Source organism: Oncorhynchus mykiss, chromosome 12 (genome assembly GCF_057628025.1).
Source record: "Oncorhynchus mykiss isolate SJ-2025 chromosome 12, ASM5762802v1, whole genome shotgun sequence".
NCBI lineage: Eukaryota > Metazoa > Chordata > Actinopteri > Salmoniformes > Salmonidae > Oncorhynchus > Oncorhynchus mykiss.
Window position 1 is genome coordinate 93,208,177 of NC_143033.1, and position 27,582 is coordinate 93,235,758.

A 27,582-nucleotide genomic window follows, 5' to 3' on the forward strand; every position below is an offset into this window, starting at 1 on the left:
AGTGGGTCCTACAGAATCGGCGTGTTCATTTCAAACCTGTAGTACAAGAGAGGACGAGCACGAGAAAGAAGCTTCCCCGCCGAGAAACTTCAGTCTACAAATCAACATTGTACGTAGCATGTAATGTGTTTATCTAAGTATATTAAATAAAATAAGACGAAATATGATTGATATCTGAATAATTGGTCACATTAGCAAGCAGGTAACGTTAAGCGTTGGGAATCGAAATAGCTTAGTTAGCATTAGCTAGCTAACAAACAATTTCGGCTAGTGAGCTAGCTAACGTTAGCTTATTAGCTAGTGAGAGCACATGAATGCATTGGGCCACACTAGCAAGAAATCGCAACATCAACGAATTTACCGTTTGTCGATACTCGATGGGATTTAGCTAGGGATTCTTGTGAAGTTGGCTACTAACAAAATCAAAGTAGCCCACTGGCCAAATTTGGAAAGATATGTTATTATTTCGTTTGGTTAACGTTTGTAGCCATGTTTAGCAGTAAAGTAGCTTGCTAAACTTAGGAGCTAGTAACTTTGTTTAGATTACTTCTCAGTCGTTGTTAATTCTCTGCCATGTTAAATCGAATAATATATCGACTGCCTTAGTTTTATAGCGTTAGCTAACTAACCCATCTTTGTACTGCTTGGTAGTGTCGAGGCCGCATACTTGGCCTTTTTTTTTTAATGCATTTGTGTGGCTGAAGCCGGGGACTGCCGTGGTGAGAAGGGTTAAATTCAGTGGCGTTGATCCGAATAGCTACCGAATGGCCAGTACTTTGTTTTTTTTCGTGACTAGTTATAGTTAGGACGTCGGAATTAAAATAACCATAGAGCCAACGTTAGTCGGATGGTTGTCAGGTTTGTTAAACTTCCCACTATCAGATCGTTTTTGGTGTTTAATATCCGCTTGTTAGCGTTACTTGTGTTGTGTCCAAATAAAGTTGTAGGGCGGCAATTGTTTCAAGTCGCCCAAGTCCAAGGATCACTAACTATATTGCAGCACACCGGCAGAAGGGAACCGGGTGTCGTGGGGGGTGGGGCAGGATTAGGGCGGTTAAGCTGGGTCACGGAGATATTTTACTCCTTGTCTAAAGTAGAGCATCGCCTCGTTTTATTTGCCACAATCTGATTCCAAATTTCAACTCCAGCTCCCACACATTTTGTGCTCTGTTTGCACAGCCTTATAGACCCGTTTCCGGGTAGAAGCAAGCTCATGCTCCTGGCAACGAGTGCAAATGGCGCTTTTTTTGTTGCCCTGCTCTGGCCATGTGCATGGCTCACCTTCAATCGCATAATGCCACTGAATTCCACATCATTAGTGAGCACATGGCGTTTAGTCTGGCAGTCGATATTTTAATCATAGAATTCTTCAATGTTCAATTTGGGAATCTGGCTGCAAGAGCATGTAGATTTTGTAGCCTGTTTCTTAGCTTTACATATACATCTATTGATTTGTTTTGTCATATATCCCAGTGCCAATCTGTGCCACACCACAAGAAGCATCTGTTTATAAACCCTCATACATTATTTAAACTATAGAAAGGTCAGTCAGCCCATGGTTACTTCCCTAATTGCACCTTATTCCCCATGGTGCACCATGTTGGTCAGATCTGTATGGGCCATGGTCAAAAGTAATGTACCAGTAAGTAATAGGGTGCCATGTATGATGCAACCCTGTCTCATTTTGGCAATGCTAATTACACTAAGTTTACTGTAGAATTCTGAGACCACTTGACCCACAGGATATGATGCACACTTAAAATGCATAACTTAATGATGGTGTTAGTATTCATGCTGTCTGATCCAGAGGTCTCTCATACAGTCATATTCCTATACTCTCTCTGTCCCTGCAGACTGTCTCTCTTCTAGTAGAACTCTATCTCTACTTTTCCTTGTGTAGTATCTTTTATCAGTAACTGGGGACATAATTCCAATATCTGTAACTTTGTGTGTGTGCTCCCCATGCAGGATGGAGTGGCAGCCGGACGAACAGGGACTCCAGCAGGTCCTCCAGCTCCTCAAGGACTCCCAGTCCCCCAACACGGCCACACAGAGAGCCGTGCAACAAGTATCCTCATGTACAGACACTGACCGGAGGGTGGGGTTAGTGGAATGGCAGTGGTACTTCTTTCTGTGTGCTCTTCTGTGGTCCTCAGTTGGTAGAGCATTGTGCTTGCAACACCAGTATAGTTGGTTAGATTCCTGGGACCACCCATATGTAAAATATATGCACACAATACTGTAAGTCGCTTAGGATAAAAGTGCTTGCTAAATGGCATATTATTCTATGGTTATTGCATCTAGTTCAGTTTGCATTGATCTGTCTATGGGGCCTGTATTCACAGTGTATTAAAGTGGACTGTCCTCCCCTCTGGATATGATGCATTCTATGTAACTCCTGACTGTTAATGATGGTGTTAGTATTCATACTGTCTGATCCAGAGGTCTCCTACAGTGACTTCTCTACTCTGTCTGGTCCTATAGATTTAGCCTCTGTTAGGATCGCATATAATCTTAACCCTCCAATCCATAACTCCCACTGGCCAATTTATTACGTACTTAAACCCTTGTCCTCATTAGGAACCGTGGGTAACGCTACTTATAACAGCAGTTATTTCACAACCGTTCATATGGTACAACCTATACAAAGGTGCGGAAACCATTTCTGTAGCTTTAGAATTAAACTTAGCCGGTATGTGGCGGAATCACAGATCCGTTTGCATTCCAAACTCTGTCGCATTCCTAACTTATGAAATAAGCGCCTCACTTAGTATTTCAACAAGTGGTATTTTTCCTCTGTCTAAATGTCACCCGTAGATTAGTGCTGCAGTGAAAGTGTAGTCCCTAGGTATTTGTTTGAGTTGAGCATCATGTGAGATGTCTGTGATGTCATATTCCCCTTAACCGCTCTGTCAGAAACTTGAACAGCTCAACCAGTTCCCCGACTTCAACAACTATCTAATCTTTGTGCTCACAAGACTGAAAACTGAAGGTGAGAGCCCTGTCTGTCTGAGTTTATATGTTCTAGTTGAGCATCTGGTAGCCTGAGTCGTGTTCATTAGGGCACACACATTACTTCTGAGCTCAAAAAGTAGTTTTGTGTTTCTTTGTCTGTTTCCATTCTTTGGTCAGCATGCCGTCATTGTCTGCTAGCCTTGTTATTAGTGGTTCTCTAGGCTGCTGCGTGTCATTCTGAATGCACGTTGCTGTGGCCTTCGTCTGCATCTCTGACATTCTTTTTTTCTTCCTCTACCCCATGACCTCATCATTCCTTCCTTCTCCCCCCCAACCTCATCCTTTCCTCCCCGCACCTCATCCTCTCCTGCTCTCCCTCTCCAGATGAACCCACTCGTTCTCTGAGTGGTCTGATCCTGAAGAACAATGTGAAGGCCCACTACCAGAACTTCCCCCCGGCCGTGGCTGACTTCATCAAGCAGGAATGCCTCAACAACATAGGCGACCCGTCGCCCCTCATCCGCGCCACCATCGGTGAGTCAGTGTGAGCTCTGGGTGGGTTGGGGTGGGGTCTTGACATGCGTTACATCTGTGTCATTGTCTCAGGTAACTGCTGTCCTGTGGCTTTAATGTGGCTAGTTTTTCTCACTGTCTCTCCCTTTAGTAGCTACAGTTGAAGTTGGAATTCAATGTCAGGAATTGTGAAAAACTGGAGTTTAAATGTATTTGGCTAAGATCTATGTAAACTTATGACTTCAACTCTATCTTCACCTCATCTCCCCAAAAATAAATTTGTCTCACCCCCCTATCCTGCCCTCTGGATATGATGCATTCTTTATAACTCCTGACTGTTAATGATGGTGTCAGTATTTCTCTGTCTGATCCAGAGGTCTCTGGATTCCTTAACTCTCTTGTACATCCCTGTTTCCCTACATCTGGTCTGACAAGACAGCATAGGTGGAAGCCTTCAGGAGGGTTTACGTTCACCTGCCCACTTCTTCCAGATCAGTGGGCACAAAAGTTTTGCTTCACCTGGTGCCCTGGATGGGCGGAGATTTCACGTAAGGACCAATGGAATGGTCTAAAATGTGTAAACTCCGCCCACCCTAGTCACTGGGCAATGCAAAACGAACGTGCCCAGTGAGAATGGCAGTGTCCCTTCCAAGAGAGTATTAAGACCAGACCACCCTATGATTGTTGGTTCCTAACCTCTCTTTATCCCTCTCTCGCAGGTATCCTGATCACTACGATCACTTCTAAAGGGGAGCTGCAGACCTGGCCAGAGCTGCTGCCCCAGCTGTGTAACCTGCTCAACTCTGAGGACTACAACACCTGTGAGGTCAGAGCTTCCTACCTACCACACACTCACATCTTTTTCGAGCCTCTCCCCCTTTCTCTTCCTCCTTCCTCCTCTGTCTGTCACCCTTAATTTTTCTTTCATTTTTTTTGTCCTCCCTGTCTTTTCTCTTTTCACCTCATTCCCTGTCACACTCTTTCCCCTTACCTCCCCTGTCCCTTTTTTCTTCCTTCCATCTTCATATCCCTTCTCCTTTACCGCTCTCTACCTCTAAATGTTTCAGTAGCGTTCTCTCCACATCCCATGCCATCTGGATATGATGCAGAACACCTTGACAGTGATTGCCAGTGATGCTTGTTGTATTCATACTGTCTGATCCAGACCTGTAGCCTATTGCCTCCAATCATCCTACTTCATTTCCCTCTGTTGCTCTGAGTTTGACTCGGTCTGTCTGCGTGTGTTCTCTTGATCAGGGCTCGTTTGGAGCCCTGCAGAAGATCTGTGAGGACTCGTCGGAGCTGTTGGAGAGCGACGCACTCAACCGCCCGCTCAACATCATGATCCCCAAGTTCCTGCAGTTCTTCAAGCACTGCAGCCCTAAGATCAGGCCAGTCCCAGGTCCCCTGTACCGCCAGACTATCCTGGTCCCAGATCACTTTGTGCTGTCTTGCCAACACCTATGTTCATTGTTATGCCAGTGACTAGGTGTTGGCAAGACAGCACAAACAGATCTGGGAACAGGCTACAACCAGACGCCACTGGTTGTTTCTCTGTTCTCACTGTTGTGTCCACCATAGCAAAACGTTTTGCACCAGATTACACATCTGTGTTCTTATTGGACCAGCTTAGGTAGTTGCATGGAACCTTTGTCATTTTCAAAACGTTTTGCACCAGATTACACATCTGTGTTCTTATTGGACCAGCTTAGGTAGTTGCATGGAACCTTTGTCATTTTCAAAACGTTTTGCACCAGATTACACATCTGTGTTCTTATTGGACCAGTTTAGGTAGTTGCATGGAACCTTTGTCATTTTCAAAACGTTTTCCACCTACTATCCCACTGTTTGTAAAACTCTGTTACTCATGGTGCTATTCTCTCTGCCTGTAGATCTCATGCCATCGCCTGTGTGAACCAGTTCATCATCGGCAGAGCCCAGGCCCTGATGGACAACATCGACACCTTCATTGAGGTGAGCATCAGGCAACGCACAACACTGTTGACCATAGAAATATAATCACCGTGGTCAGATGGGCTATTCCCATTCTAGTAGTTCTACTTCTATGGTGGTGACTCTGAAGAACACTGATCTGCTCATCTGGCTCATCTATGTTGCAGAACACCTTGACAGTGATGGTTATTGACGCTTGTTGTATTCATACTGTCTAATCCAGACTCTACAGCCTCTTACATGTCCATCGTCTAGACAATGGTGTGTACTGTAATCAATGGTGTTGAGGATGGCTGTAGATTCAAGACTGACATCTCTCATTTTCTTCTCTGGTCTCTCTCTCTCTCTTCGTGTCTCTGTCTCTCAGAGCCTGTTTGCGCTGGCTACAGACGAGGACTCTGAGGTGAGGAAGAACGTGTGCCGGGCTCTGGTCATGCTGCTGGAGGTCCGTATCGACCGGCTGATCCCTCACATGCACAGCATCATACAGGTGAGACCACCACTTCCTTATTTACTCTCCCACTGACCAATCAGCATGTCCGACACTGTCATACCCCATCATCCAATCCCTGACACTGCTGTGTCTATCTCCCCCACCAGTACATGCTGCAGCGCACACAGGACCCGGATGAGAATGTTTCTCTGGAGGCCTGTGAGTTCTGGCTCACTCTGGCTGAGCAGCCCATCTGTAAAGAGGTGCTCTCTGGACACCTGGTGCAGTGAGTAATCCTAAACATACCTGTAACATACAGCATCACCTGGACCTGATGTAGAGAGAGTGGGCATGGTCAGGTCAGAGGTGTAGAGGGGGACAGAGGTTAGTCAATAGTACAACATGTAAGAGTAACATTCCCATAGAGGTCCTATACTTCCTAGTGTGTTTCATTCTGTTTACACACTTCACTGTGTTCTATTAGGTGTGATGTTCAGAGGAACAGAATGTTGATGACAGTTAAAGGGTTGGCTAGCTGCAGTACAGACATCTCATGATGTTTAACCTCTGCCCTTCCCATGCTGTCTGGATATGATGCATAACACATTAACTGTGATGGTCAGTGATGCCTGTTGTATTCATACTGTCTGATCCAGACAGCTGCAGCCCACTTGCCACATCTGACGCTCTGTAACTTCAATCAATTATTATATGGAACCAAGAACTGCAGTGTTGCTGATTGACCAACAGTAGGAAGACGGCTTGACTAATGGTGTCTGTTCTGTCTCCTCCTGAAGGCTCATTCCTATCCTGGTGAACGGCATGAAGTACTCTGAGATAGACATTATCCTGCTGAAGGTGAGCCTGTCTCAGTTCTGGGTGTGAATGATGACACCACACCTATTTCCCCCCACCAGGGTTGTGTTCATTAGGGCACACTAGCAAAACGTTTTGCAACGGGGAAATGAAAAGGACCAGTCAAGACAGTGCCTCCCTGTTTCGTACCATTTGTTCAGTTGTGTGCTTAATGAACATGACCCAGAAGTCTTTCCTCCCCCCTTCCCCCTCCTCTCTTCTTACTGGTAATCTTGGTGTGATGGCAGCTTTATGCTTGAGACTCGACTGATGTTAGACGTATTCGTGCTCTCTGACCTAAGTGTTGTATCTGGTTAATGCCAGTTAATACTGTAGCACAGTTTTCCCTCTGTCAACTGTCCACACATTCCCAGTTCCACAACACCCAGGCTAACCCATGGGGGATTTCCCCTGCTAGGCACTCCTTACTCTGACTCCTAGTCCTCGGTCATAAAGTCACACAGTTACTCATTTGACTGCATTAATACCCTTCTGGCTGTTTCTGGCACTAAGCTGTGTCCATATGTCCATGGTTCAGCATGCTTTTTAGAGTGAGAATGTCTTAGCCTCCTGAACTGAAACCACATTTGGCCTAAGTTATTAAATATTAGCCTGGTCCCAGATATTATTGTGCTGAATAGCCATCTCTTATGCGTACTGTCATGTTTCACAGCACAGACCTCGGACCAGAAAAATAAAACACACAGCAATGATACATCTCTCTCTCTCTCCAGGGTGATGTGGAGGAGGACGAGGCTGTGCCAGACAGTGAGCAGGACATCAAGCCTCGCTTCCACAAGTCCCGCACCGTCACCCTGCAGCACGAGGGAGGAGAGGGCGAGGAGGGAGAGGACATCGATGAAGACGACGATGATGATGACGATACATTATCTGACTGGAACCTACGTGAGTCGGGTTTGACTTAAAGCCGACAGTTACTGAAACCACCGCAGCCAGGGTGGAGATGCGTTAGAGAAAACACATTGAGTAGATGACAGGAGCAGGAGGGTTGTGTCTGCTGCAGGCTCTACGTCAGTCGGACTTGACTTAAAGCCGACAGTTACTGAAACCACCGCAGCCAGGGTGGAGATGCGTTAGAGAAAACACATTGAGTAGATGACAGGAGCAGGAGGGTTGTGTCTGCTGCAGGCTCTACGTCAGTCGGACTTGACTTAAAGCCGACAGTTACTGAAACCACCGCAGCCAGGGTGGAGATGCGTTAGAGAAAACACATTGAGTAGATGACAGGAGCAGGAGGGTTGTGTCTGCTGCAGGCTCTACGTCAGTCGGACTTGACTTAAAGCCGACAGTTACTGAAACCACCGCAGCCAGGGTGGAGATGGGTTAGAGAAAACACATTGAGTAGATGACAGGAGCAGGAGGGTTGTGTCTGCTGCAGGCTCTACGTCAGTCGGACTTGACTTAAAGCCGACAGTTACTGAAACCACCGCAGCCAGGGTGGAGATGCGTTAGAGAAAACACATTGAGTAGATGACAGGAGCAGGAGGGTTGTCTGCTGCAGGCTCTACGTCAGTCGGACTTGACTTAAAGCCGACAGTTACTGAAACCACCGCAGCCAGGGTGGAGATGGGTTAGAGAAAACACATTGAGTAGATGACAGGAGCAGGAGGGTTGTGTCTGCTGCAGGCTCTACGTCAGTCGGACTTGACTTAAAGCCGACAGTTACTGAAACCACCGCAGCCAGGGTGGAGATGGGTTAGAGAAAACACATTGAGTAGATGACAGGAGCAGGAGGGTTGTGTCTGCTGCAGGCTCTACGTCAGTCGGACTTGACTTAAAGCCGACAGTTACTGAAACCACCGCAGCCAGGGTGGAGATGGGTTAGAGAAAACACATTGAGTAGATGACAGGAGCAGGAGGGTTGTGTCTGCTGCAGGCTCTACGTCAGTCTTGTCTGCGTGTGCTGGCTAAATGGTGTAATATACATATGATAGTCATTCCTGTGGGACAATGACAAAGTTCTCACACCATCCTGACAGCACTGGCTCGGTTACTTCCCTGTTTGGCTGCTCTCTCCACTGTTAGTGCACTGCTCCCCAGCGTCTCATTAGCAGTAGAGCTGGAGGTGCTGATTGGACAGTGTGAACCCTGAACAGCCAGAGTAGTGATTACTGACATCAGTGACGCTCCCTGCTGCTGTCTGGAAATGGAGTGATTGGCATGAAGAGATGCACCAGAACGGTGGAAGACCCCTGTTATCACAATGGTGTCTATAGAAATAAAACAACATGGAAGTGGTATTGCAGAGATTCACCAGAACTGTGGAGACCCCTGTTATCACAATGGTGTCTATAGAAATAAAACAACATGGAAGTGGTATTGCAGAGATGTACCAGAACGGTGGAGACCCCTGTTATCACAATGGTGTCTATAGAAATAAAACAACATGGAAGTGGTATTGCAGAGATTCACCAGAACTGTGGAGACCCCTGTTATCACAATGGTGTCTATAGAAATAAAACAACATGGAAGTGGTATTGCAGAGATTCACCAGAACTGTGGAGACCCCTGTTATCACAATGGTGTCTATAGAAATAAAACAACATGGAAGTGGTATTGCAGAGATTCACCAGAACGGTGGAGACCCCTGTTATCACAATGGTGTCTATAGAAATAAAACAACATGGAAGTGGTATTGCAGAGATGTACCAGAACGGTGGAGACCCCTGTTATCACAATGGTGTCTATAGAAATAAAACAACATGGAAGTGGTATTGCAGAGATGTACCAGAACGGTGGAGACCCCTGTTATCACAATGGTGTCTATAGAAATAAAACAACATGGAAGTGGTATTCTGTATATGAGTGTTATTTCACGTAGCCTTTACCCAAATGATTTAGCTTTTTAGCGGTGTCATAACTAGATTACAAGGTGGATAATTCTTAGACATTATTTTATGGAAATTGCTGTGTCATTGCTTCAGGGCTGTTGCTAGTCTCGTCAGCCAGACGGCACCATCAATGACATTCTGGTGAAGGACAATCTGACTTGTTGTGGAGAAACCTAGCCTTAAGTGGCTGGTAGGCTGTTGCTAGTGTGTGTGTGTGTGTGTGTTTAGAGACTGCAGAGAGACATTGTGTTTAGCTGCTGCTGTGGAAGTGATGACATGTTCTCATCTGAACATATATGATGCTAATTAGAGATCGTTTTCTGATCCACAGCAGCATATTGGTAGGACTGGTGGTAGGACTGGTGGTAGGACTGGTCTCCTTCAACACCTTTGGTTTATTTGGAGAGTCTGTTACTGGTCAGTCCTGTACAACTTGGCCTGGTCCAGATTCAGTAGTGTGAAAAGAGTATGATATTAAATGGCTAGTTCACTCTAAAACCATCTTTAGTATTTTGTTCATTAGTCCACTGTTAATAAAATCCCTGCAGTCAAGTTTTCAACATTGAGCACTTCGGTGCAGAGTTTGAGTGAGCTATCCCTTTAACGGTTTGTCCCTCTTATCTCCCCGTAGGCAAGTGTTCGGCGGCAGCGCTGGATGTGCTGGCCAATGTGTTCCGAGACGAGCTGCTGCCTCACCTGCTGCCTCTGCTCAAGGGCCTTCTCTTCTCCCCTGACTGGGTCACCAAGGAGTCTGGCATCCTGGTGCTGGGGGCCATCGCTGAGGGTAAGGACTAGGAAATCAATCAATCACACTGTTGACACTACACATAGATCTCTTGCTCAGTCTCTCTCCTTCTGTGTGTCTCCCTCTCCACACTTTGGACTCTTTCTCTCTTGACACCACCTCTATCAGATCTCTCTCTGTCTGCTACTTTCTGCTCTGTTGCTCTCCTCTTCTTTCTCTCCTTCAGTACACAGTGGTTCTTTCTCCTCTCACTCCATTGAGTTGACTGTCCCTCTGGATATGATGCATTCTATGTAACTCCTGACTGTTAATGATGGTGTTAGTATTCATACTGTCTGATCCAGAGGTCTCCTTCAGTCAGACTTCTCTACTCTGTCTGATCCAGAGGTCTCCTTCAGTCAGACTTCTCTACTCTGTCTGATCCAGAGGTCTCCTTCAGTCAGACTTCTCTACTCTGTCTGATCCAGAGGTCTCCTTCAGTCAGACTTCTCTACTCTGTCTGATCCAGAGGTCACCTTCAGTCAGACTTCTCTACTCTGTCTGATCCAGAGTTCTCCTTCAGTCAGACTTCTCTACTACATTTTGCCACTTTTTTTTAGATTTAGTCTAGTCTTAGTCTTTTGACTAAAATATTACGAAGTCACATTTTTGTCATTTGAATAATGATTTAGTGTAGCCATTGTTAAAATTAGGGAAATAGTGGGCCATTCTAGTCCACTAAATGTCTTTATATTGTAGTCCTATTTTAGTCATCACATTTTTCATGCCTCATTAACCGATAGTTAACACACATCACTGACTTCCATGTGCACAAACATACATAGCCTTGTCCTACCAACATATCGTTCTGCATAACATCCTATCACATGATTCTCTTCCCAATAGCCCAATTGGCAAAAAAACAAGTGATTGTAGTCAGTATTTAGTCTCATTTTCATCAACGTAAATGAAAAATAATTGTGGTGAATTGTAATGTTTTCTGGGTCTGTTTAGTCAGTTATCGTCTTGTCTTTTGCAGTGGGGCAAAAAAGTATTTAGTCAGCCACCAATTGTGCAAGTTCTCCCACTTAAAAATATGAGAGGCCTGTAATTTTCATCATAGGTACACTTCAACTATGACAGACAAAATGAGGAGAAAAAATCCAGAAAATCACATTGTATGGGATTTTTTATGAATTTATTTGCAAATCATGGTGGAAAATAAGTATTTGGTCACCTACAAACAAGCAAGATTTCTGGCTCTCACAGACCTGTAACTTCTTTAAGAGGCTCCTCTGTCCTCCACTCGTTACCTGTATTAATGGTACCTGTTTGTTATCAGTATAAAAGACACCTGTCCACAACCTCAAACAGTCACTCCAAACTCCACTATGGCCAAGACCAAAGAGCTGTCAAAGGACACCAGAAACAAAATTGTAGACCTGCACCAGGCTGGGAAGACTGAATCTGCAATAGGTAAGCAGCTTGGTTTGAAGAAATCAACTGTGGGAGCAATTATTAGGAAATGGAAGACATACAAGACCACTGATAATCTCCCTCGATCTGGGTCTCCACGCAAGATCTCACCCCGTGGGGTCAAAATGATCAGAAGAACGGTGAGCAAAAATCCCAGAACCACACGGGGGGACCTAGTGAATGACCTGCAGAGAGCTGGGACCAAAGTAACAAAGCCTACTATCAGTAACACACTACGCCGCCAGGGACTCAAATCCTGCAGTGCCAGACGTGTCCCCCTGCTTAAGCCAGTACATGTCCAGGCCTGTCTGAAGTTTGCTAGAGAGCATTTGGATGATCGGGAGAATGTCATATGGTCAGATGAAACTAACTTTTTGGTAAAAAGTCAACTCGTCGTGTTTGGAGGACAAAGAATGCTGAGTTGCATCCAAAGAACACCATACCTACTGTGAAGCATGGGGGTGGAAACATCATGCTTTGGGGCTGTTTTTCTGCAAAGGGACGACTGATCCGTGAAAAGGAAAGAATGAATGAATGGGGCCGTGTATCGTGAGATTTTGAGTGAAAACCTCCTTCCATCAGCAAGGGCATTGAAGATGAAACGTGGCTGGGTCTTTCAGCATGACAATGATCCCAAACACACTGCCCAGGCAACGAAGGAGTGGCTTCGTAAGAAGCATTTCAAGGTCCTGGAGTGGCCTAGCCAGTCTCCAGATCTCAACCCTATAGAAAATCTTTGGAGGGAGTTGAAAGTCTATGTTGCCCAGCAACAGCCCCAAAACATCACTGCTCTAGAGGAGATGCATGGAGGAATGGGCCAAAATACCAGCAACAGTGTGTGAAAACCTTGTGAAGACTTGCAGAAAACGTTTGACCTCTGTCATTGCCAACAAAGGGTATATAACAAAATATTGAGATAATCTTTTGTTATTGACCAAATACTTATTTTCCACCATAATTTGCAAATAAATTCATTAAAAATCCTACAATGTGATTCATTTCTCATTTTGTCTGTCATAGTTGAAGTGTACCTATGATGAAAATTACAGGCCTCTCTCATATTTTTAAGTGGGAGAACTTGCACAATTGGTGGCTGACTAAATACTTTTTTTGCCCCACTGTAGGTGTCAATGAAATGAACACTGCTCTCTCTGTCCCTGTGGACTCTGCTAGTCTCTAATATCTGTCTAGTTCCTTGTTGCGTTAGGTCAGTTCAGATTGACTTAGCAGGGGTGCTGTCGGTCCTTTTTGTCAGTGGATGCTCTATTGTCTGTCTCCACTGTCTCTTTCTCTTTCTCTCTCCACTGTGATTTGGCTCTACTTTCTCTTTCTCTCCACTGTGATTTGGCTACACTTTCTCTTTCTCTCTCTCTACTGTGATTTGGCTCTACTTTCTCTCTCTCTCCACTGTGATTTGGCTACACTTTCTCTTTCTCTCTCCACTGTGATTTGGCTACACTTTCTCTTTCTCTCTCCACTGTGATTTGGCTACACTTTCTCTTTCTCTCTCCACTGTGATTTGGCTACACTTTCTCTTTCTCTCTCCACTGTGATTTGGCTCTACTGTCTCTCTCTCTCTCCACTGTGATTTGGCTCTACTGTCTCTCTCTCTCTCCACTGTGATTTGGCTCTACTGTCTCACTCTCTCTCCACTGTGATTTGGCTCTACTGTCTCTCTCTCTCCACTGTGATTTGGCTTTGTCTCTCTCTCATTCTTCAGCCCTTTATGACCCCTGTCTGTTAGTCAGTAACACACTAATATCGGCAGACAGCAGATGTTGACAGTGAGGGAGACGTCCTAATGCAGAGTAGGTGTAATGCCATAAATTTTCCGCTGGACTGACCCAGTTAACACGTCACTAATAGGATGTACACTAATTGGATTCCATCTGAGAGTATATTTTATATTAAAAGGTATAAACACTAAGCCAGATGACTGGCTGTCCTTCACGTGGCTTTGTGTTGATAATAGACTTGGCCAACAATTGAGTGTTGTCAATAAAGAATTTGCCTCAGGCTAGCTAGATTCAAATTCTATCCAACTTTATCGACATGAAAGGAGGAATTGAATGTTGCCTAAGCGATACACAGATGGCAATATTCAATTGAATCTCTTCACAAATACACCAGGGGAAGACAATGTGTCATGGTTAAACTGATCACTTAATATTGAGGTTTTATCTCCAATATGTGCTTTGACCTCATACCCTCCCTACAAAACTGATCCCCACCCCCAATCACAAACCAAATATTAAAATAGCGTCATAAAAGGTAAAGTAAAATTCCATGCATTGTTGCCTTATCTCCCAGAACTCCTCCCCCACCTCATCCTGTGTCTGACAAAAACACTCTCTCTAACCCCTCCTCTCCTCCAGGCTGTATGCAGGGCATGGTGCCCTACCTCCCGGAGCTCCTCCCCCACCTCATTGCATGCCTGTGTGACAAGAAGGCCCTGGTGCGCTCCATCGCCTGCTGGACCCTGTCCCGCTACGCCCACTGGGTGGTCAGCCAGCCACCAGACTCCCACCTCAAACCCCTGATGACCGAGCTGCTCAAGAGGATACTGGACGGCAACAAGAGGGTGCAGGAGGCCGCCTGCAGGTGTGTACTGTGTGTGTGGGAGTGTCCTTTTGGCATTGTCAATGTGTTTCAGCTATGACAGTCAGACCTGCCCCCCCCCCCCCCCCCAATTAATTAAGCTGTGCTTGACTGAGCTTGCCTGCTGTGATGGAACCAATGGAATAGTCCCAAAAGTTCGACCCTGGCACTCAAAGCAAGCTCAATTTAAACGCTCAAGATGGGGTGTGTGTTCAGAGACTGCAGAATGACTGGGCATTTGACTTCTGCTGTGGAAATGATGACATGTTTCTCACCTGAACATATGATGCTAATTTGAGATCGTTTTCTGATCCACAGCAGAATATTGGTAGGACTGGTCTCCCAAAGGGTTGTGTATAGGCCAGCTTGGTTGTTAACCTCTCTGGGAAATGTCGTCCCACCTCGCCAACAGCCAGTGAAAGTGCAGGGTGCCAAACTCAAAACAACAAAAATCTCATAATTAAAATTAATCAAGCATACGAGTATTTTACACCATTTTATAGATAAAATTCTCATTAATCCAGCCACAGTGTCCGATTTCAAATAGGCTTTACAGCGAAAGCACCACAAACGATTGTTAGGTCACCACCAAGTCACAGGAAAACACAGCCATTTTTCCAGCCAAAGAGTGGAGTCACAAAAAATACAAATAGAGATAAAATTAATCACTGACCTTTGATGTTCTTCATCAGATGACACTCATAGGACTTCATGTTACACAATACATGTATGTTTTGTTCGCTAAAGCTCATATTTATATCAAAAAATCTAATTTTACATTGGCGCGTTACATTCAGTAGTTCTAAAACACTGTGATTTTGCATAGAGCCACATCAATTTACAGAAATACTCATCATAAATGTTGATGAAAATACAAGTGTTACACATGGAAATAGAGATATTCGTCTCCTTAATGCAACCGCTGTGTCAGATTCCTAAAGAACTTTACGGATAAAGCTGACCATGCAATAATCTGAGTACAGCGTTCAGACCCACAAAGCAGCCAAAAAGATATCCGCCATATTGGGTAGTCAACATTAGTCAGAAATAGCGTTATAAATATTCACTTACCTTTAATGATCTTCATCAGAATGCACTCCCAGGAATCCCAGTTCCACCATAAATGTTTGATTTGTTCGATAATGTCCATAATTTATGTCAAAATAGCTTCTTTTGTTAGGGCATTTAGTACACAAATCCAAACGCGCGTTCAGGTCCAGCCGAACGTCGGACGAGAAGTTCAAAAAGTTATACTACAGGTCATAGAAACATTTCAAACTAAGTATAGAATCAATCTTTAGGATGTTTTTTATCATAAATCTTCAATAATGTTCCAACCGGAGGATTCCTATGTCTGTAGAAAAGCAATGGAACGGAGCTACCTCATGTGGAATGCGAGTGACCAGCCCGTGACTCTCTGCCAGACACCTGACTCATTCAGCTCTCATTCAGTCCCACTTCACAGTAGAAGCCTCAAACCAGTTTCTAAAGACGGTTGACATCTAGTGGAAGCCTTAGGAAGTGCAACAGAACCAATATCCCACTATCTCCAATAGGGTCTGAGCTAAAAAACTACAAGCCACAGATTTCCACTTCCTGTTTGGATTTTTTTCTCAGGTTTTCACCTTCCATATGAGTTCTGTTATACTCACAGACATCGTTCAAACAGTTTTAGAAACTTCAGTGTTTTCTATCCAATACTACTAATAATATGCATATGTTATAAGCATCTGGGACAGAGTAGCAGGCAGTTTACTCTGGGCACCTTATTCATCCAAGCTACTCAATACTGCCCCCCCTGTCACCAAGAAGTTAAAGCAGATGTTATTGAGTGTCCACTGTATTAATGTCTGTGTGTGTGACGTGTCCATTCTCGTGCTCTGACCCATTGGCCTTTGTGTCCCTCAGTGCGTTTGCCACCCTGGAGGAGGAGGCATGTACAGAGCTGGTGCCCTACCTCAGCTTCATCCTGGACACGCTGGTGTTCGCCTTTGGCAAGTACCAGCACAAGAACCTGCTCATCCTCTACGACGCCATCGGAACGCTCGCCGACTCCGTAGGACACCACCTCAACCAGCCTGTGAGTCTGGATCTTCACTTAGTTAGCAAACTAGCACTTAGAAACATCAGCAAGCTGGATCAGCTTCATTTACCGCCTTACATCCTCTGTTGTGGTGCGTTGTTGCTGTATTACAACCTCCTTGGTTACTTTTCATAGGTTCATCTTTATGCCTCTCTGCTCTCTTCTATGATGAATTCTAAACAGACATTGGAAATCTGAATCACCAGTGTGGATGTATTTTACAGTGAGGTTGTTTAGTGAGAGAAGACAGGTGTATAAATCATGTCACATGTAGGTTGTCGCTACGTCACAACCTCACCCTGGTTGGTTTACACAGGTTTCATCTTTATGGTGAGAAGACACAATATTACTGGACTGTATAATGACTGTCTCCTCTCTGCCCCTACAGGAGTACATCCAGAAGCTGATGCCTCCCCTTATTGCCAAATGGAATGAGCTGAAGGACGAGGACAAGGATCTCTTTCCACTTCTGGAGGTTATACATTATTATATACATATATACATTATATACAACCATGTTTGGTGCATCACGAGGTGGATCATTCTTAGTTTTGATTTTGTGGTATTTGCCGTCATTGCTTCAGGGCTGTTGCTAGTCTCCTGAGCCAGAGACCAAAAATAATGACATTCTGCTGAAGGACATTCTGGTATGTTGGGGAAAAGCCTAGAACTCCTTAAGTGGCTGGTAGACTGTTGCTAGTGTGTGTGTGTGTTTAGCTGCTGCTGTGGAAGTGATGACATGTTCTCATCTGAACATATATGATGCTAATTAGAGATCGTTTTCTGATCCACAGCAGCATATTGGTAGGACTGGTGGTAGGACTGGTGGTAGGACTGGTCTCAACCTCTTCATCTGACAAATAACTGGTGCCGGAGATCGGGCATTAGGCTGGTTTTTTGTTGTAGGTCCTTTTTTATTGATTTTTAAAATGATCTTTAGCTCTTAGAGCCACTCAAAGCATAACAATGGAAACGGGTGACTGTTGTGCTTCCATTGGTCTGTATTATACCACACATCTTATTGTACCACACATCTTAAGGTTCGAAGCGTTGGATAGAACAAAGACTGATATTTCACCGGATGTATCAGTGTGAAGCATCCGCTTGGCGTTTCAACTCCGTACCAGATATGATGAGAGGAAGCCCAGTGGCCGGCCGTGGGAGAAAAGATGGAGCAACATGTATTTAGTCTGACATGTTCTCATCGATGCAACATTTGATCTCCATACAGTTTTCTGTTTCTAAAACTAGAATCTGTAACAGACTGGACTGTGTTTTTGAGACTTTACCTGTTGCCAAAGTAAAACAAATGTGTGTTTAGGAGTACAAGGGCAAATTTACTTATTGCACACGCTCACTTCAGAGTAGGCATTCCCTTGTGAAAATGTGCAAATATGTACAAGAATGTGACAATAGGATCTCACTAGCTGGTGCTTGGCGCTACCCACCTCCTTGCTTGTTCTGCCCACTATGATTGATTTCCTCCCATTGGAAATGACAGGCTCTGGTCGATTTTGGGTTTGTTTATAAAAATAAAAAAATGTTAACGTCCAGATGTGATTTTGCAAAAAATGTCATTAGCTCATGAGATCTAAACGGGGATTGACTGACTTCTGTACCTGAGAAGTTATAAATCCACTCCCTCCATTCCTTTTGTTGATATGAAATCACAGGAACGGTAAAATAATGCTATTTCTTAAAGGGAATTTTAAGAATTTGAATATTTTTTTCTTCAAATTGACAGGACAATTTGATCTGTTGATATGCAGGCTGTATTTTTGTTGTTTCCGTCCCCCGCCCACCAAACTAACCCTGTCTCTCCCTGTGCCTCCCCAGTGCCTGTCGTCGGTGGCCACGGCCCTGCAAAGTGGCTTCCTGCCCTACTGTGAGCCTGTCTACCAGCGCTGTGTAACCCTGGTCCAGAAGACCCTCGCTCAGGCCATGGTAAGAACCTATAGAGCTCGACAGCTTGTTATCCTAAAAACTGGATATGAGTTACCCCGGGTTACTGAGTCGGGTAATTACATGACCTTTATGAATTCTGAAGCCTTTATGTGCTTGTTTTCATTACATTAATAGTTCAATTCACAATAAGTGACGTTAGTTGAAGATTCTCATAAAACTAAATGTAGAACATCTCCTAAGCCTGTGTTTACCAGAGACCTTATTTTTGGCTTTTATCCCCCAAAAATGATACATTTTCCCATAGGCTTTGTCCAATGAGCCATGGTTTTATTTATTTATTTTACCTTTATTAAACCAGGCAAGTCAGTTAAGAACAAATTTTTATTTTCAATAACGGCCTAGGAACAGTGGGTTAACTGCCTGTTCAGGCGCAGAACGACACATTTGTACCTTGTCAGCTTGGGGGTTTGAACTTGCAACCTTCCGGTTACTAATCCAACGCTCTAACCACTAGGCTACCCTGGTGGAGTTAGTACCTACAAAAAGACACCATTACTATTGCTCTCTCTAGTACAGTTTATACACATTAAATCACCAGACATGCCTTCAGTGAAGAACCATGTTAATGTATAGCAACAAACTGTTACAAAATAAGCCAGCTATAGGTAGGTTTCCTTCCAATTGGCGACCAGATTTTCATGCAAATATTCGACAGGCGCCATAAAAACATTATATGCGTTTTCCCACATGAGATGGTTCCATCCCATTGACTTGTTGCGTGTAGGTAGCATAGTGGTTAAACATGTTGGGTTCACTAAACGAAAGGTGGCTGGTTTGAATGGCCGAGCCGACTTGGTGAATAGTCTGTGCCCTTGATCAAGGCACTTCACCCTAATTTCTCCCGTAAGTTGCTCTGGATAAGAGCGTCTGCTACAGGAATAAAATGTAAACATTTAAATTAAAGGCTGTGATGACGTCGTGCACGTAACTTTTGTGGTTCAGTTTCCATGTACCGGGCGATGCAGTGGTCTAGGACACTGCATGGCAGTGCTAGCTGAGCCACCAGAGACTGTAGGTTTGCACCCAGGCTCTGTCGCAGCCAGCCACGACCGGTTTATTAAACAAATCGTACGTTTTGGCTTCATATCCTAACTGTGACCAAAAACCCACTGACTCTCTGTCTCCTCTCTCTCCAGATGTACAACCAGCACCCTGACCAGTACGAAGCTCCTGACAAGGACTTCATGATTGTGGCCCTGGACCTGCTGAGTGGCCTGGCCGAGGGCTTGGGGGGCAGTGTGGACCAGCTGGTGGCCCGCAGCAACATCATGACCCTGCTCTTCCAGTGCATGCAGGTACACCGGGGCCTCCAAGTGCCAACTGTCAGCGGCCATTTTGAAAATGTGAAATTAGTCAACTTGAAGGAGTATATGTTGCCGTTCGCAATTTTTTAAATTAAAGTTGATATTCTTGCTTTTTGGAGTGTCAAGAAAAGTTCAAAATAGTTGTTTTAACCAGATGTGTCTGAGTTTGCGACTAACTGTGTGTTCCTCCAGGACCCTATGCCAGAGGTAAGACAGAGCTCCTTTGCCCTGCTGGGTGACCTGACCAAGGCCTGCTTCCCTCATGTCAAACCCTGCATTGGTGAGTCAACCATAGTAGTGAAGACATTCACTGTCAATGTCATGAAAAGGTACTGGTGCTGAGGTGTGTGTTGGAGTGGCTAGTAGTTTATGTATTATTTGTATGTTGGTGTGTTTAATGAACCTGTGTGTTTGTGGGAGTGTGTGTATACCAGTGATTGTGTGACTAGTTGTGTTTAGCGTTTGTATATAAACCTGTCTCTCCCCTCTAGCCGAGTTCATGCCGATCCTGGGCCTGAACCTGAACCCAGAGTTCATCTCTGTGTGTAACAATGCTACCTGGGCCATTGGCGAGATCGCCATGCAGATGGGTGAGTTACTGCTTGCTGTGTGTCCTTACTGCAGTCTTCATTTCTTACACACCCACCCTTTACCTCACAACCACTCTAAAATGTCTCTCACTATCTCTGCTTTTCCTCTCCCTCTAACTCTCATAATAACACACACAGACCATCAACAACCAGCCACTCGTATGATGATCTCTCTTAAGACTGTCTGAAATCTGAAATGTTCTATGTGGAAGTTGAAGGTCTGAGTGTGACTGAGGTCACAACATAGGGATGAACACAGATGATTATGGTGCCGTGTGTGTTACGGTGTGTGATGCTAGGGTTTGGTGTCTTTTGGATGGAGCATGTAGCTGTAGCTAACTCTGTCCGATTTGATTCGCTGCACTTGCTCTATAACCCATGAACTCAATGACCCTGTCATACGAGTGAGCCAATCCCCCTTGACTACAGTGTGCTGCAAGATGCCTGAGTGATGGGTCCTGCTACCATTGGACTCTGTAACAGTGAGGCCTGCAGGTGTGTGCAAGCATGGCAGGCCAACCAGCAGTAGTACAGTGTAGTGACATTGTGCTATAATACCTCTACAGGGAGAACTGACAAGAAGGATGAAGGAGATTGCTCAGGTGAGCTAGGGGGAACCATTGCTAACAGATGGCGGCCATTTTGGGAAATTGTCACGGGAACCCTATTTTTGTAGCAACACCACCAGATTGACTCCATCAGTAAATCATGTTGGTAGTGGTGATTTGATAGGAATGATTGTAATGACACTATAAATACTCTCAATGACAGTGAATACTTGACAGTGCTGATGTGGGGATTGATTGTAGACCTGGCTTCAAATTCTATTTGAAATCATTTGAAATACTTAAGCTCTGCTTGATTGTGTTGGAAAGGAACCAAGAGAAAAGTCCCTAAAGTTCAAACCCTGTCAATTTGCCGCTCCAGGCAGGCTTGAGAAAATACTCAAAATATCTGAAAGATTTCCAATAGTAATTGAACCCATGTATGGCGAGCAATGCCATAATTTCCAGCTGGTTGATTGTGGTGTTTTCCTCGGTGCCTGTAGGAGCAGACATGCAACCCTATGTTGGGCTGGTCCTCAACAACCTGGTGGAGATCATCAACAGACCTAACACACCCAAGACCCTCCTGGAGAATACAGGTACGGTACTCACACAGACACGCATGCTTAAACCTCCCACCCCCATAGACAATACCACTATTTAGGCTCCAGTCCACTCCTATGATGATCTCTCTAACAGACATTCGAAATCTGAAATATTCTATGTGGAAGTTTAAGGTCTGAGTGTGTGACTGACACTGAAGTGATTGTTCTAAACCCTGTTGTTATGGCCCTGTAGTTATTTCCACATAAATCATCACTCCTATGTTTCACTTGGGACAGCCATTACGATCGGCAGGCTGGGCTACGTGTGTCCACAGGAGGTGTCTCCCATGCTGCAACAGTTTATCAGACCCTGGTGCACATCGTTGAGGAACATCAGGGACAATGAGGAGAAAGACTCTGCGTTCCGTGGAATCTGCATGATGATTGGAGTCAACCCCGCTGGAGTGGTTCAGGTGAGGGGGGAGGGGCTTCTGAACAACCCACACAGGAACATGTATTTACTGGGTCTGGGACTGGTTCTATTTTTATTCCCTGAGTGTGTTGCCTCTCTGCTCTTGTCTATGATGAACTCTAAACAGACATTCAGAATCTAAATAACTAGTGTGGATGTAGTTTAGACTCTCAGATAACTGGTGAGAGAAGACGCATTGTATTCAACCTAGTGCGTTTGGTGTCATTGAAGGATGATTGGATGCTAAATGAGCGATAAGGGAATGTGGATGAATGTTGGATGTTGTCATATGAACGTTGGTGTCTCTTCAGGACTTCATCTTCTTCTGTGATGCTGTGGCCTCCTGGGTTAGTCCTAAGGACGATCTGAGAGACATGTTCTACAAGGTAAGCCTCAACAAATCTCACCCGTATGTTTGATCCTCAGAATACGAAGGGTCTAGACTTGGGTTCTAAGTCGACCTAGTCCTCTTTCTCCACAGCCTGTGATGATCTTTCTCTACAGACATTCGAAATCTGAACATATCTTGTGGATATTTTAGAATCTGAGACGTGTGGTGCTAAGAAAACAAAAGAGAACCAGCTTTGCCAGTCGCTGAAGTCCTACCTCACCTTGATTTACAAGCTTTGTTGTTTTTGTAGATCCTCCATGGCTTCAAGGACCAGGTGGGCGAGGAGAACTGGCAGCAGTTCTCAGAACAATTCCCCCCTCTGCTGAAGGAGAGGCTGTCGGCCTGCTATGGCGTGTAGTTCCCCTCGCCGACACAGGACACGCCTGTCAGGTATTGACACACTTTAGGTAGAACTGATCTAGGATCAGCTTCCCTTCCCCAAATCCTAATGTTATGTTTAGTCCAAGTTCTCTCTGTTCACCTGAATAAATAAAAACATTTTCTTCTCTCTCCTTCTCTTCCTATTCCCTCTTCTCTCTTCTTATTCACTCCTCTTCCTCCTCTCTCCCCCTTTCCCACTTTCTCCTCTCTCCAGGTTTAATCTACGGGAGGGTTACTGGGGGAACTCGTCCATCTGTGTTACTGCACTGCCCTGATCGTGGGGGCAGGAGGAGAGGGACTGGCCCTGGCTCCTGTCCATTCAGACTACAAGTCCCACGACCCTGTGTGTCTCTGTGAGGGTGGGTGGGAGGGAGGGTTACTGGGAGGGAAACTGGGGAGAAAGCCTCTGGATTTCAAACGCCAAACTTAAATCCGACGACATACTCCGATGTAACCAAAGCCACAGGTTTCTGTAAGAGGGGGAGGGAGGGTAGGATAAGCATATGCAGGGGTCGGCTGCGAACGGCCCTAAATCCATTCGATAACTCTTTAGATACCAAGGTTAGAGGAGAGCTGTGGTGGGAGGGCGGGCGGGGTGGCAGCAACCCCGGAATAAATAAATTAAGGAGAAATCTAAAAACCAGCCCAGGAGCCACAGTTTAAAAACACAACTCACATAATATGTAGACTGGCACACTTAGACTTAGTTCAGGAAGGGAAGGTAGTTGCCCTGGCCCGAACGACCAATCTGTGCACAAGCACTTTGCATTCATTCTACAGTAGTCATTTGATAATCTATACAAAGGCTGTGGGCGGGATACTGAAGTAGCGCTAATGTTTTATAATAGCTTCCCGAAGGCTAGCCTCAGAGGGGAAACATGAAATGCTTTTCAACGTAATGACGGGGAAAGTTCTAGAAGAGTCATCTGCACCTTTGCTACTCAAGCGTTCATAGACAGTACAGTACCATACCTGTTCATATTGGGACTTCTCTATTAAACATAGGTCTATTTACACAGTTTTTCTTCCTTTTCCCACATTTGCTGAATTCATTTTACTTTTTGAAATTACTTCTTTTTTTATTTTATTTTTTTAGAGAAATTCTAATTTAAATGTAGTCTTTTTTTCCTTTCATAGTTTTTACTACAACAGACACAATCCTTCCAGGAATCATTTTACTGTAGTGCTGACAAAGGTCATTTTTCCAATAAGGGATTGATTGGTTTGCATGGCAATGATAACCTCTTAAGTGACGTGTATCTCATTGTTACAAGTAGATTTTTACATTTAGAAACAATGGTAGTCAGCTTATCGTTCTAACGTAACGACACCAGGTTATTTAGCCACCCCCATCGTACTTATTCTGTGAGCAGCCCTCCCCGTCGCCAGACCTAACAAACCGGACGGGTGGCTTTCTATAGGGTGGAGATCCAGCGATGCCATAGTTCAGAGACGCCATATTCAATCCATCTTCTGGAAGAATCACATCCCTGCAACCAGTCATACTCCCTTTTGCTGCTACTCTTGTTTTTCTAGTATTTACAATGGTCTAGAGCATCAAGGCTTCAGGAAGAACTTTAGAAGAAATCAGTTGCTGGTTCTAATTGATATTATGCACTTGTTTTTTTTTTTACAACTTATGGCTTGCTGAAGTAAGAGACGATATAAATAAGATATTGTATAAGCAATGGTCAAAATGAGAATTTTAGGATAAGCCTAACGCCGCCGCTCATATGCTTGGTTTAAAAGTAAGGCATGCAATCAGATGGAATAGATTTAAAGGGTAAGGAGAAGACCATAGATTTAAAGGGTAAGGAGAAGACCATAGATTTAAAGGGTAAGGAGAAGACCATAGATTTAAAGGGTAAGGAGAGGACCATAGATTTAAAGGGTAAGGAGAGGACCATAGATTTAAAGGGTAAGGAGAAGACCATAGATTTAAAGGGTAAGGAGAAGACCATAGATTTAAAGGGTAAGGAGAAGACCATAGATTTAAAGGGTAAGGAGAGGACCATAGATTTAAAGGGTAAGGAGAAGACCATAGATTTAAAGGGTAAGGAGAGGACCATAGATTTAAAGGGTAAGGGGAAGACCATAGATTTAAAGGGTAAGGAGAAGACCATAGATTTAAAGGGTAAGGAGAGGACCATAGATTTAAAGGGTAAGGAGAAGACCATAGATTTAAAGGGTAAGGAGAGGACCATAGATTTAAAGGGTAAGGAGAGGACCATAGATTTAAAGGGTAAGGAGAAGACCATAGATTTAAAGGGTAAGGAGAAGACCATAGATTTAAAGGGTCAATCAGCATTTTGAACAATACCAAACGGCTAATCGGCCACTGATGTGGTAAACAGCTGAGGGATGAGGCTGGAGAAATGTAACGACTCTCAACCTCATGGACAGAGTAATGGATACAGGGACTGACTGTCCATTATATCAAGATTATCGTTTTAACCATGTTTTGAGCCTATACAGTGTTTGTATACATTATTAACAAACAAAACTAAAAAAGCTTATTTTGGGTTCTGACAGTTGAGCTAAACGCATTAGGCATATGTTATAGTCAGGAATCAATGGGTATCATTTAATTTGAAAGCCCTTTTAAAGGGGAAGGACTGACAGACATCAAGTATTTTGGATCAAATGTACTTCCCACCAGTGTTTCCAGACAGTCCAACAGAAAATTGACCAGCCTTTTCTACGTGAGCAGAATGATGAGTATGTAGGGGGGAATGAAATGAGTCCACGAAGATGGAAAAAGACCTTGACTAGTCAGTCGGCTATCATAATAATACATAATACATATCTCGTCCATGGTCCCGAACAACCTTGAGTTGCATGCTTTTCCATAATCACTTTATTTGACTATCATCTTATTAAAGGCCCTTCTAGGGGGACGTCTTTAAGCGCTTCATCAATTGCAACGCACCCACGCATGCTGTGATAATAAAAGTGGGCGGCTATCTTTAGTAGAAGTATGAAAAGTCCAGGTAAAACTGGCTCTAGTCCAGTTGGTGGTGGCTGTTGCCATTTGCTGTTTTCCTCAACCCGTTGATACTGTGTAGGATATGTCTGGGTATTATACTGATCCTAATTCTCTTTGTTTCCCCTGAGGTTGGATACATTAACATTCGTGAGGGAGTGATTGTCTGGTATTTTGTCAATGTCTGGCGGTCTGTCACGTCGGACTATTTCGTTGCGTGTCTGTACTTTACTGTAAGTGTGCGTGCCGTTTAGACTCAACTTTGCACCGGCCCTCCCGCAAGGTGATGGACATGTAGCTCACACTTGAGATATTGGAGAAACCCTGTGTATCATCAACACTTGTCATATTTTACCATCTCAGTTTGTGATTGCCAGTCGTACATCAGTTCTCTTTCAAAGCTTAGCTGAGATTTAGCGAGTCAATGAAACTATGGAAGTCTTTATCTTACGCCGCACCACGAAAATAGATATTCAGAATGTGAAGAAAACACTGCCTTAAGCGTCAGGCGTACCTGTGAAAATGCAATTTCAACGAAGCTGTATACAGATGTGTATTTATCCATATAACGTGGATTTTAACACTAACCCACTTGTACATAAGTGGTTGATTGGACAGTATTTTGAATCTTTACACACTTTTGTAAACCACTTCCACCCTTAGAGGGTGACACTTTAATCATATCCTAAAGGGGTAAACTGAAATGCAGGTTGAGAGTAGGATAGGTGTGCACAGAGAGACTGGCTAATTGCCACAGTCCTTGCACAATGCTCCCAATGTGATACTGGTCCTATCAGGAAGAATTGGGTCAAAATGTTGAACGGTGTTAAATCTCTTAAATCGTAGTAACGAAACATTGATCTCAAAACCATCTATTATTCTCAAGTTTAGTGTTCCACAAGTTGAGGCATTTAACTTTTTTCCAAGGCTGAGATGTTCATTTTGTTTTTTTTATTTATGTTCTTTTTTATTTTAAATTACTTTTTTTTGTTTTTGTGCAGAAGCGCACAAAGTTTTTTTTAGACTTTAAAAGTTTTTTCCCTGTAATGTTCTTTTTATTTAAAGAATTTTTTTGTTTTCGTTGTTTTATAGCGGACCATTTGATTTTTGTCAATTTTAATGTAAAGTGGTAGTACTGAGAAGGGGAGACAGAGCGTGGTGCATACCTGGGGAAAGAAGGGAAGAATTGTGAAAACTGTATTTTTGTTTCAATCTAGATATCAGCCTTGAGGAATGAATTTCATGTAGTACTGGTATTTTTTTCCTCAACTGTGGTGCAGGTGGGATGTTAACTGATGTATCGCTTTCTAGTTTACTTTTGTGAATGGGAAAATAAAAGGTTTTCTATCAAGCTGGGAATAAACTGATGTGGACTGTTTTTATTTAGAAGAACTTCTGATTATAGCATTTCTCTGTTAATGTACCAACTTGCTGACATATTGAGTCTGGCTGGACCAAGTTAAAGCTGCGCCCTGTCACATTTTTTCATGGTTTCCATCAGAAACAAACATCAACAAACTGGATGCAGTCTATCACAGTGCCATCCGTTTTGTCACCAAAGCCCCATACACTACCCACCACTGTGACCTGTAAGCTGTCTTTGGTTGGCCCTCGCTTCATACTCGTCGCCAAACCCACTGGCTACAGGTTATCTACCAGTCTCTGCTAGGTAAAGCCCTGCCTTATCTCAGCTCACTGGTCACCATAGCAGCACACACTCATAGCACACTCTACAGCAGGTATATCTCACTGGTCGCCCCCCAAAGCCAATTCCTCCTTTGGTCGTCTTTCCTTCCAGTTCACTGCTGGCTTGCTTCTGAAGCTAAGCAGGGTTGGTCCTGGTCAGTTCCTGGATGGGAGACCAGATGCGGCTGGATGTGGTGTTGGAGGGCCAGTAGGAGGCGGCACTCTGGTCTAAAAAAATATCCCAATGCTCCAGGGCAGTTATTGGGGACACTGCCCTG

The 27,582-nt window shown here is 44.2% G+C and overlaps 1 protein-coding gene and 4 non-coding genes across 6 annotated transcripts; all 5 read left to right on the forward strand.

Annotated features, from left to right (window-relative positions):
• On the forward strand, positions 1–26,981 carry LOC110537851 (transportin-2). 2 transcript variants are annotated; one of them, XM_090194170.1, is made up of 25 exons: positions 1–109; positions 1,969–2,068; positions 2,917–2,992; positions 3,340–3,489; positions 4,188–4,294; positions 4,726–4,859; positions 5,361–5,442; positions 5,789–5,911; positions 6,022–6,140; positions 6,652–6,712; positions 7,444–7,615; positions 10,193–10,345; positions 14,137–14,362; positions 16,268–16,439; positions 16,831–16,917; positions 18,279–18,386; positions 19,544–19,702; positions 19,904–19,991; positions 20,203–20,301; positions 20,868–20,903; positions 21,350–21,445; positions 21,689–21,864; positions 22,175–22,249; positions 22,505–22,644; positions 22,850–23,649. In XM_090194170.1, the coding sequence occupies exons 2-24, from the start codon at positions 1,970–1,972 to the stop codon at positions 22,610–22,612; spliced, it is 2,706 nt and encodes a 901-aa protein (XP_090050296.1). In that variant the 5' UTR covers positions 1–109; position 1,969; the 3' UTR covers positions 22,613–22,644; positions 22,850–23,649. The 2 variants fall into 2 exon arrangements, with proteins under 2 accessions (XP_090050296.1, XP_090050297.1); XM_090194171.1 differs by lacking the exon at positions 20,868–20,903 and having other exon boundaries at positions 22,850–26,981.
• LOC118937931 (small nucleolar RNA SNORD41) lies at positions 2,372–2,442 on the forward strand. The gene has a single exon (XR_005035339.1). It is a non-coding gene; the product is annotated as a small nucleolar RNA SNORD41 (small nucleolar RNA).
• Positions 4,563–4,633, forward strand: LOC118937933 (small nucleolar RNA SNORD41). The gene has a single exon (XR_005035341.1). It is a non-coding gene; the product is annotated as a small nucleolar RNA SNORD41 (small nucleolar RNA).
• On the forward strand, positions 6,440–6,510 carry LOC118937930 (small nucleolar RNA SNORD41). The gene has a single exon (XR_005035338.1). It is a non-coding gene; the product is annotated as a small nucleolar RNA SNORD41 (small nucleolar RNA).
• Positions 10,580–10,650, forward strand: LOC118938625 (small nucleolar RNA SNORD41). Its single transcript, XR_005035832.1, has one exon. It is a non-coding gene; the product is annotated as a small nucleolar RNA SNORD41 (small nucleolar RNA).
• Positions 26,982–27,582: the final 601 nt, after the last annotated feature.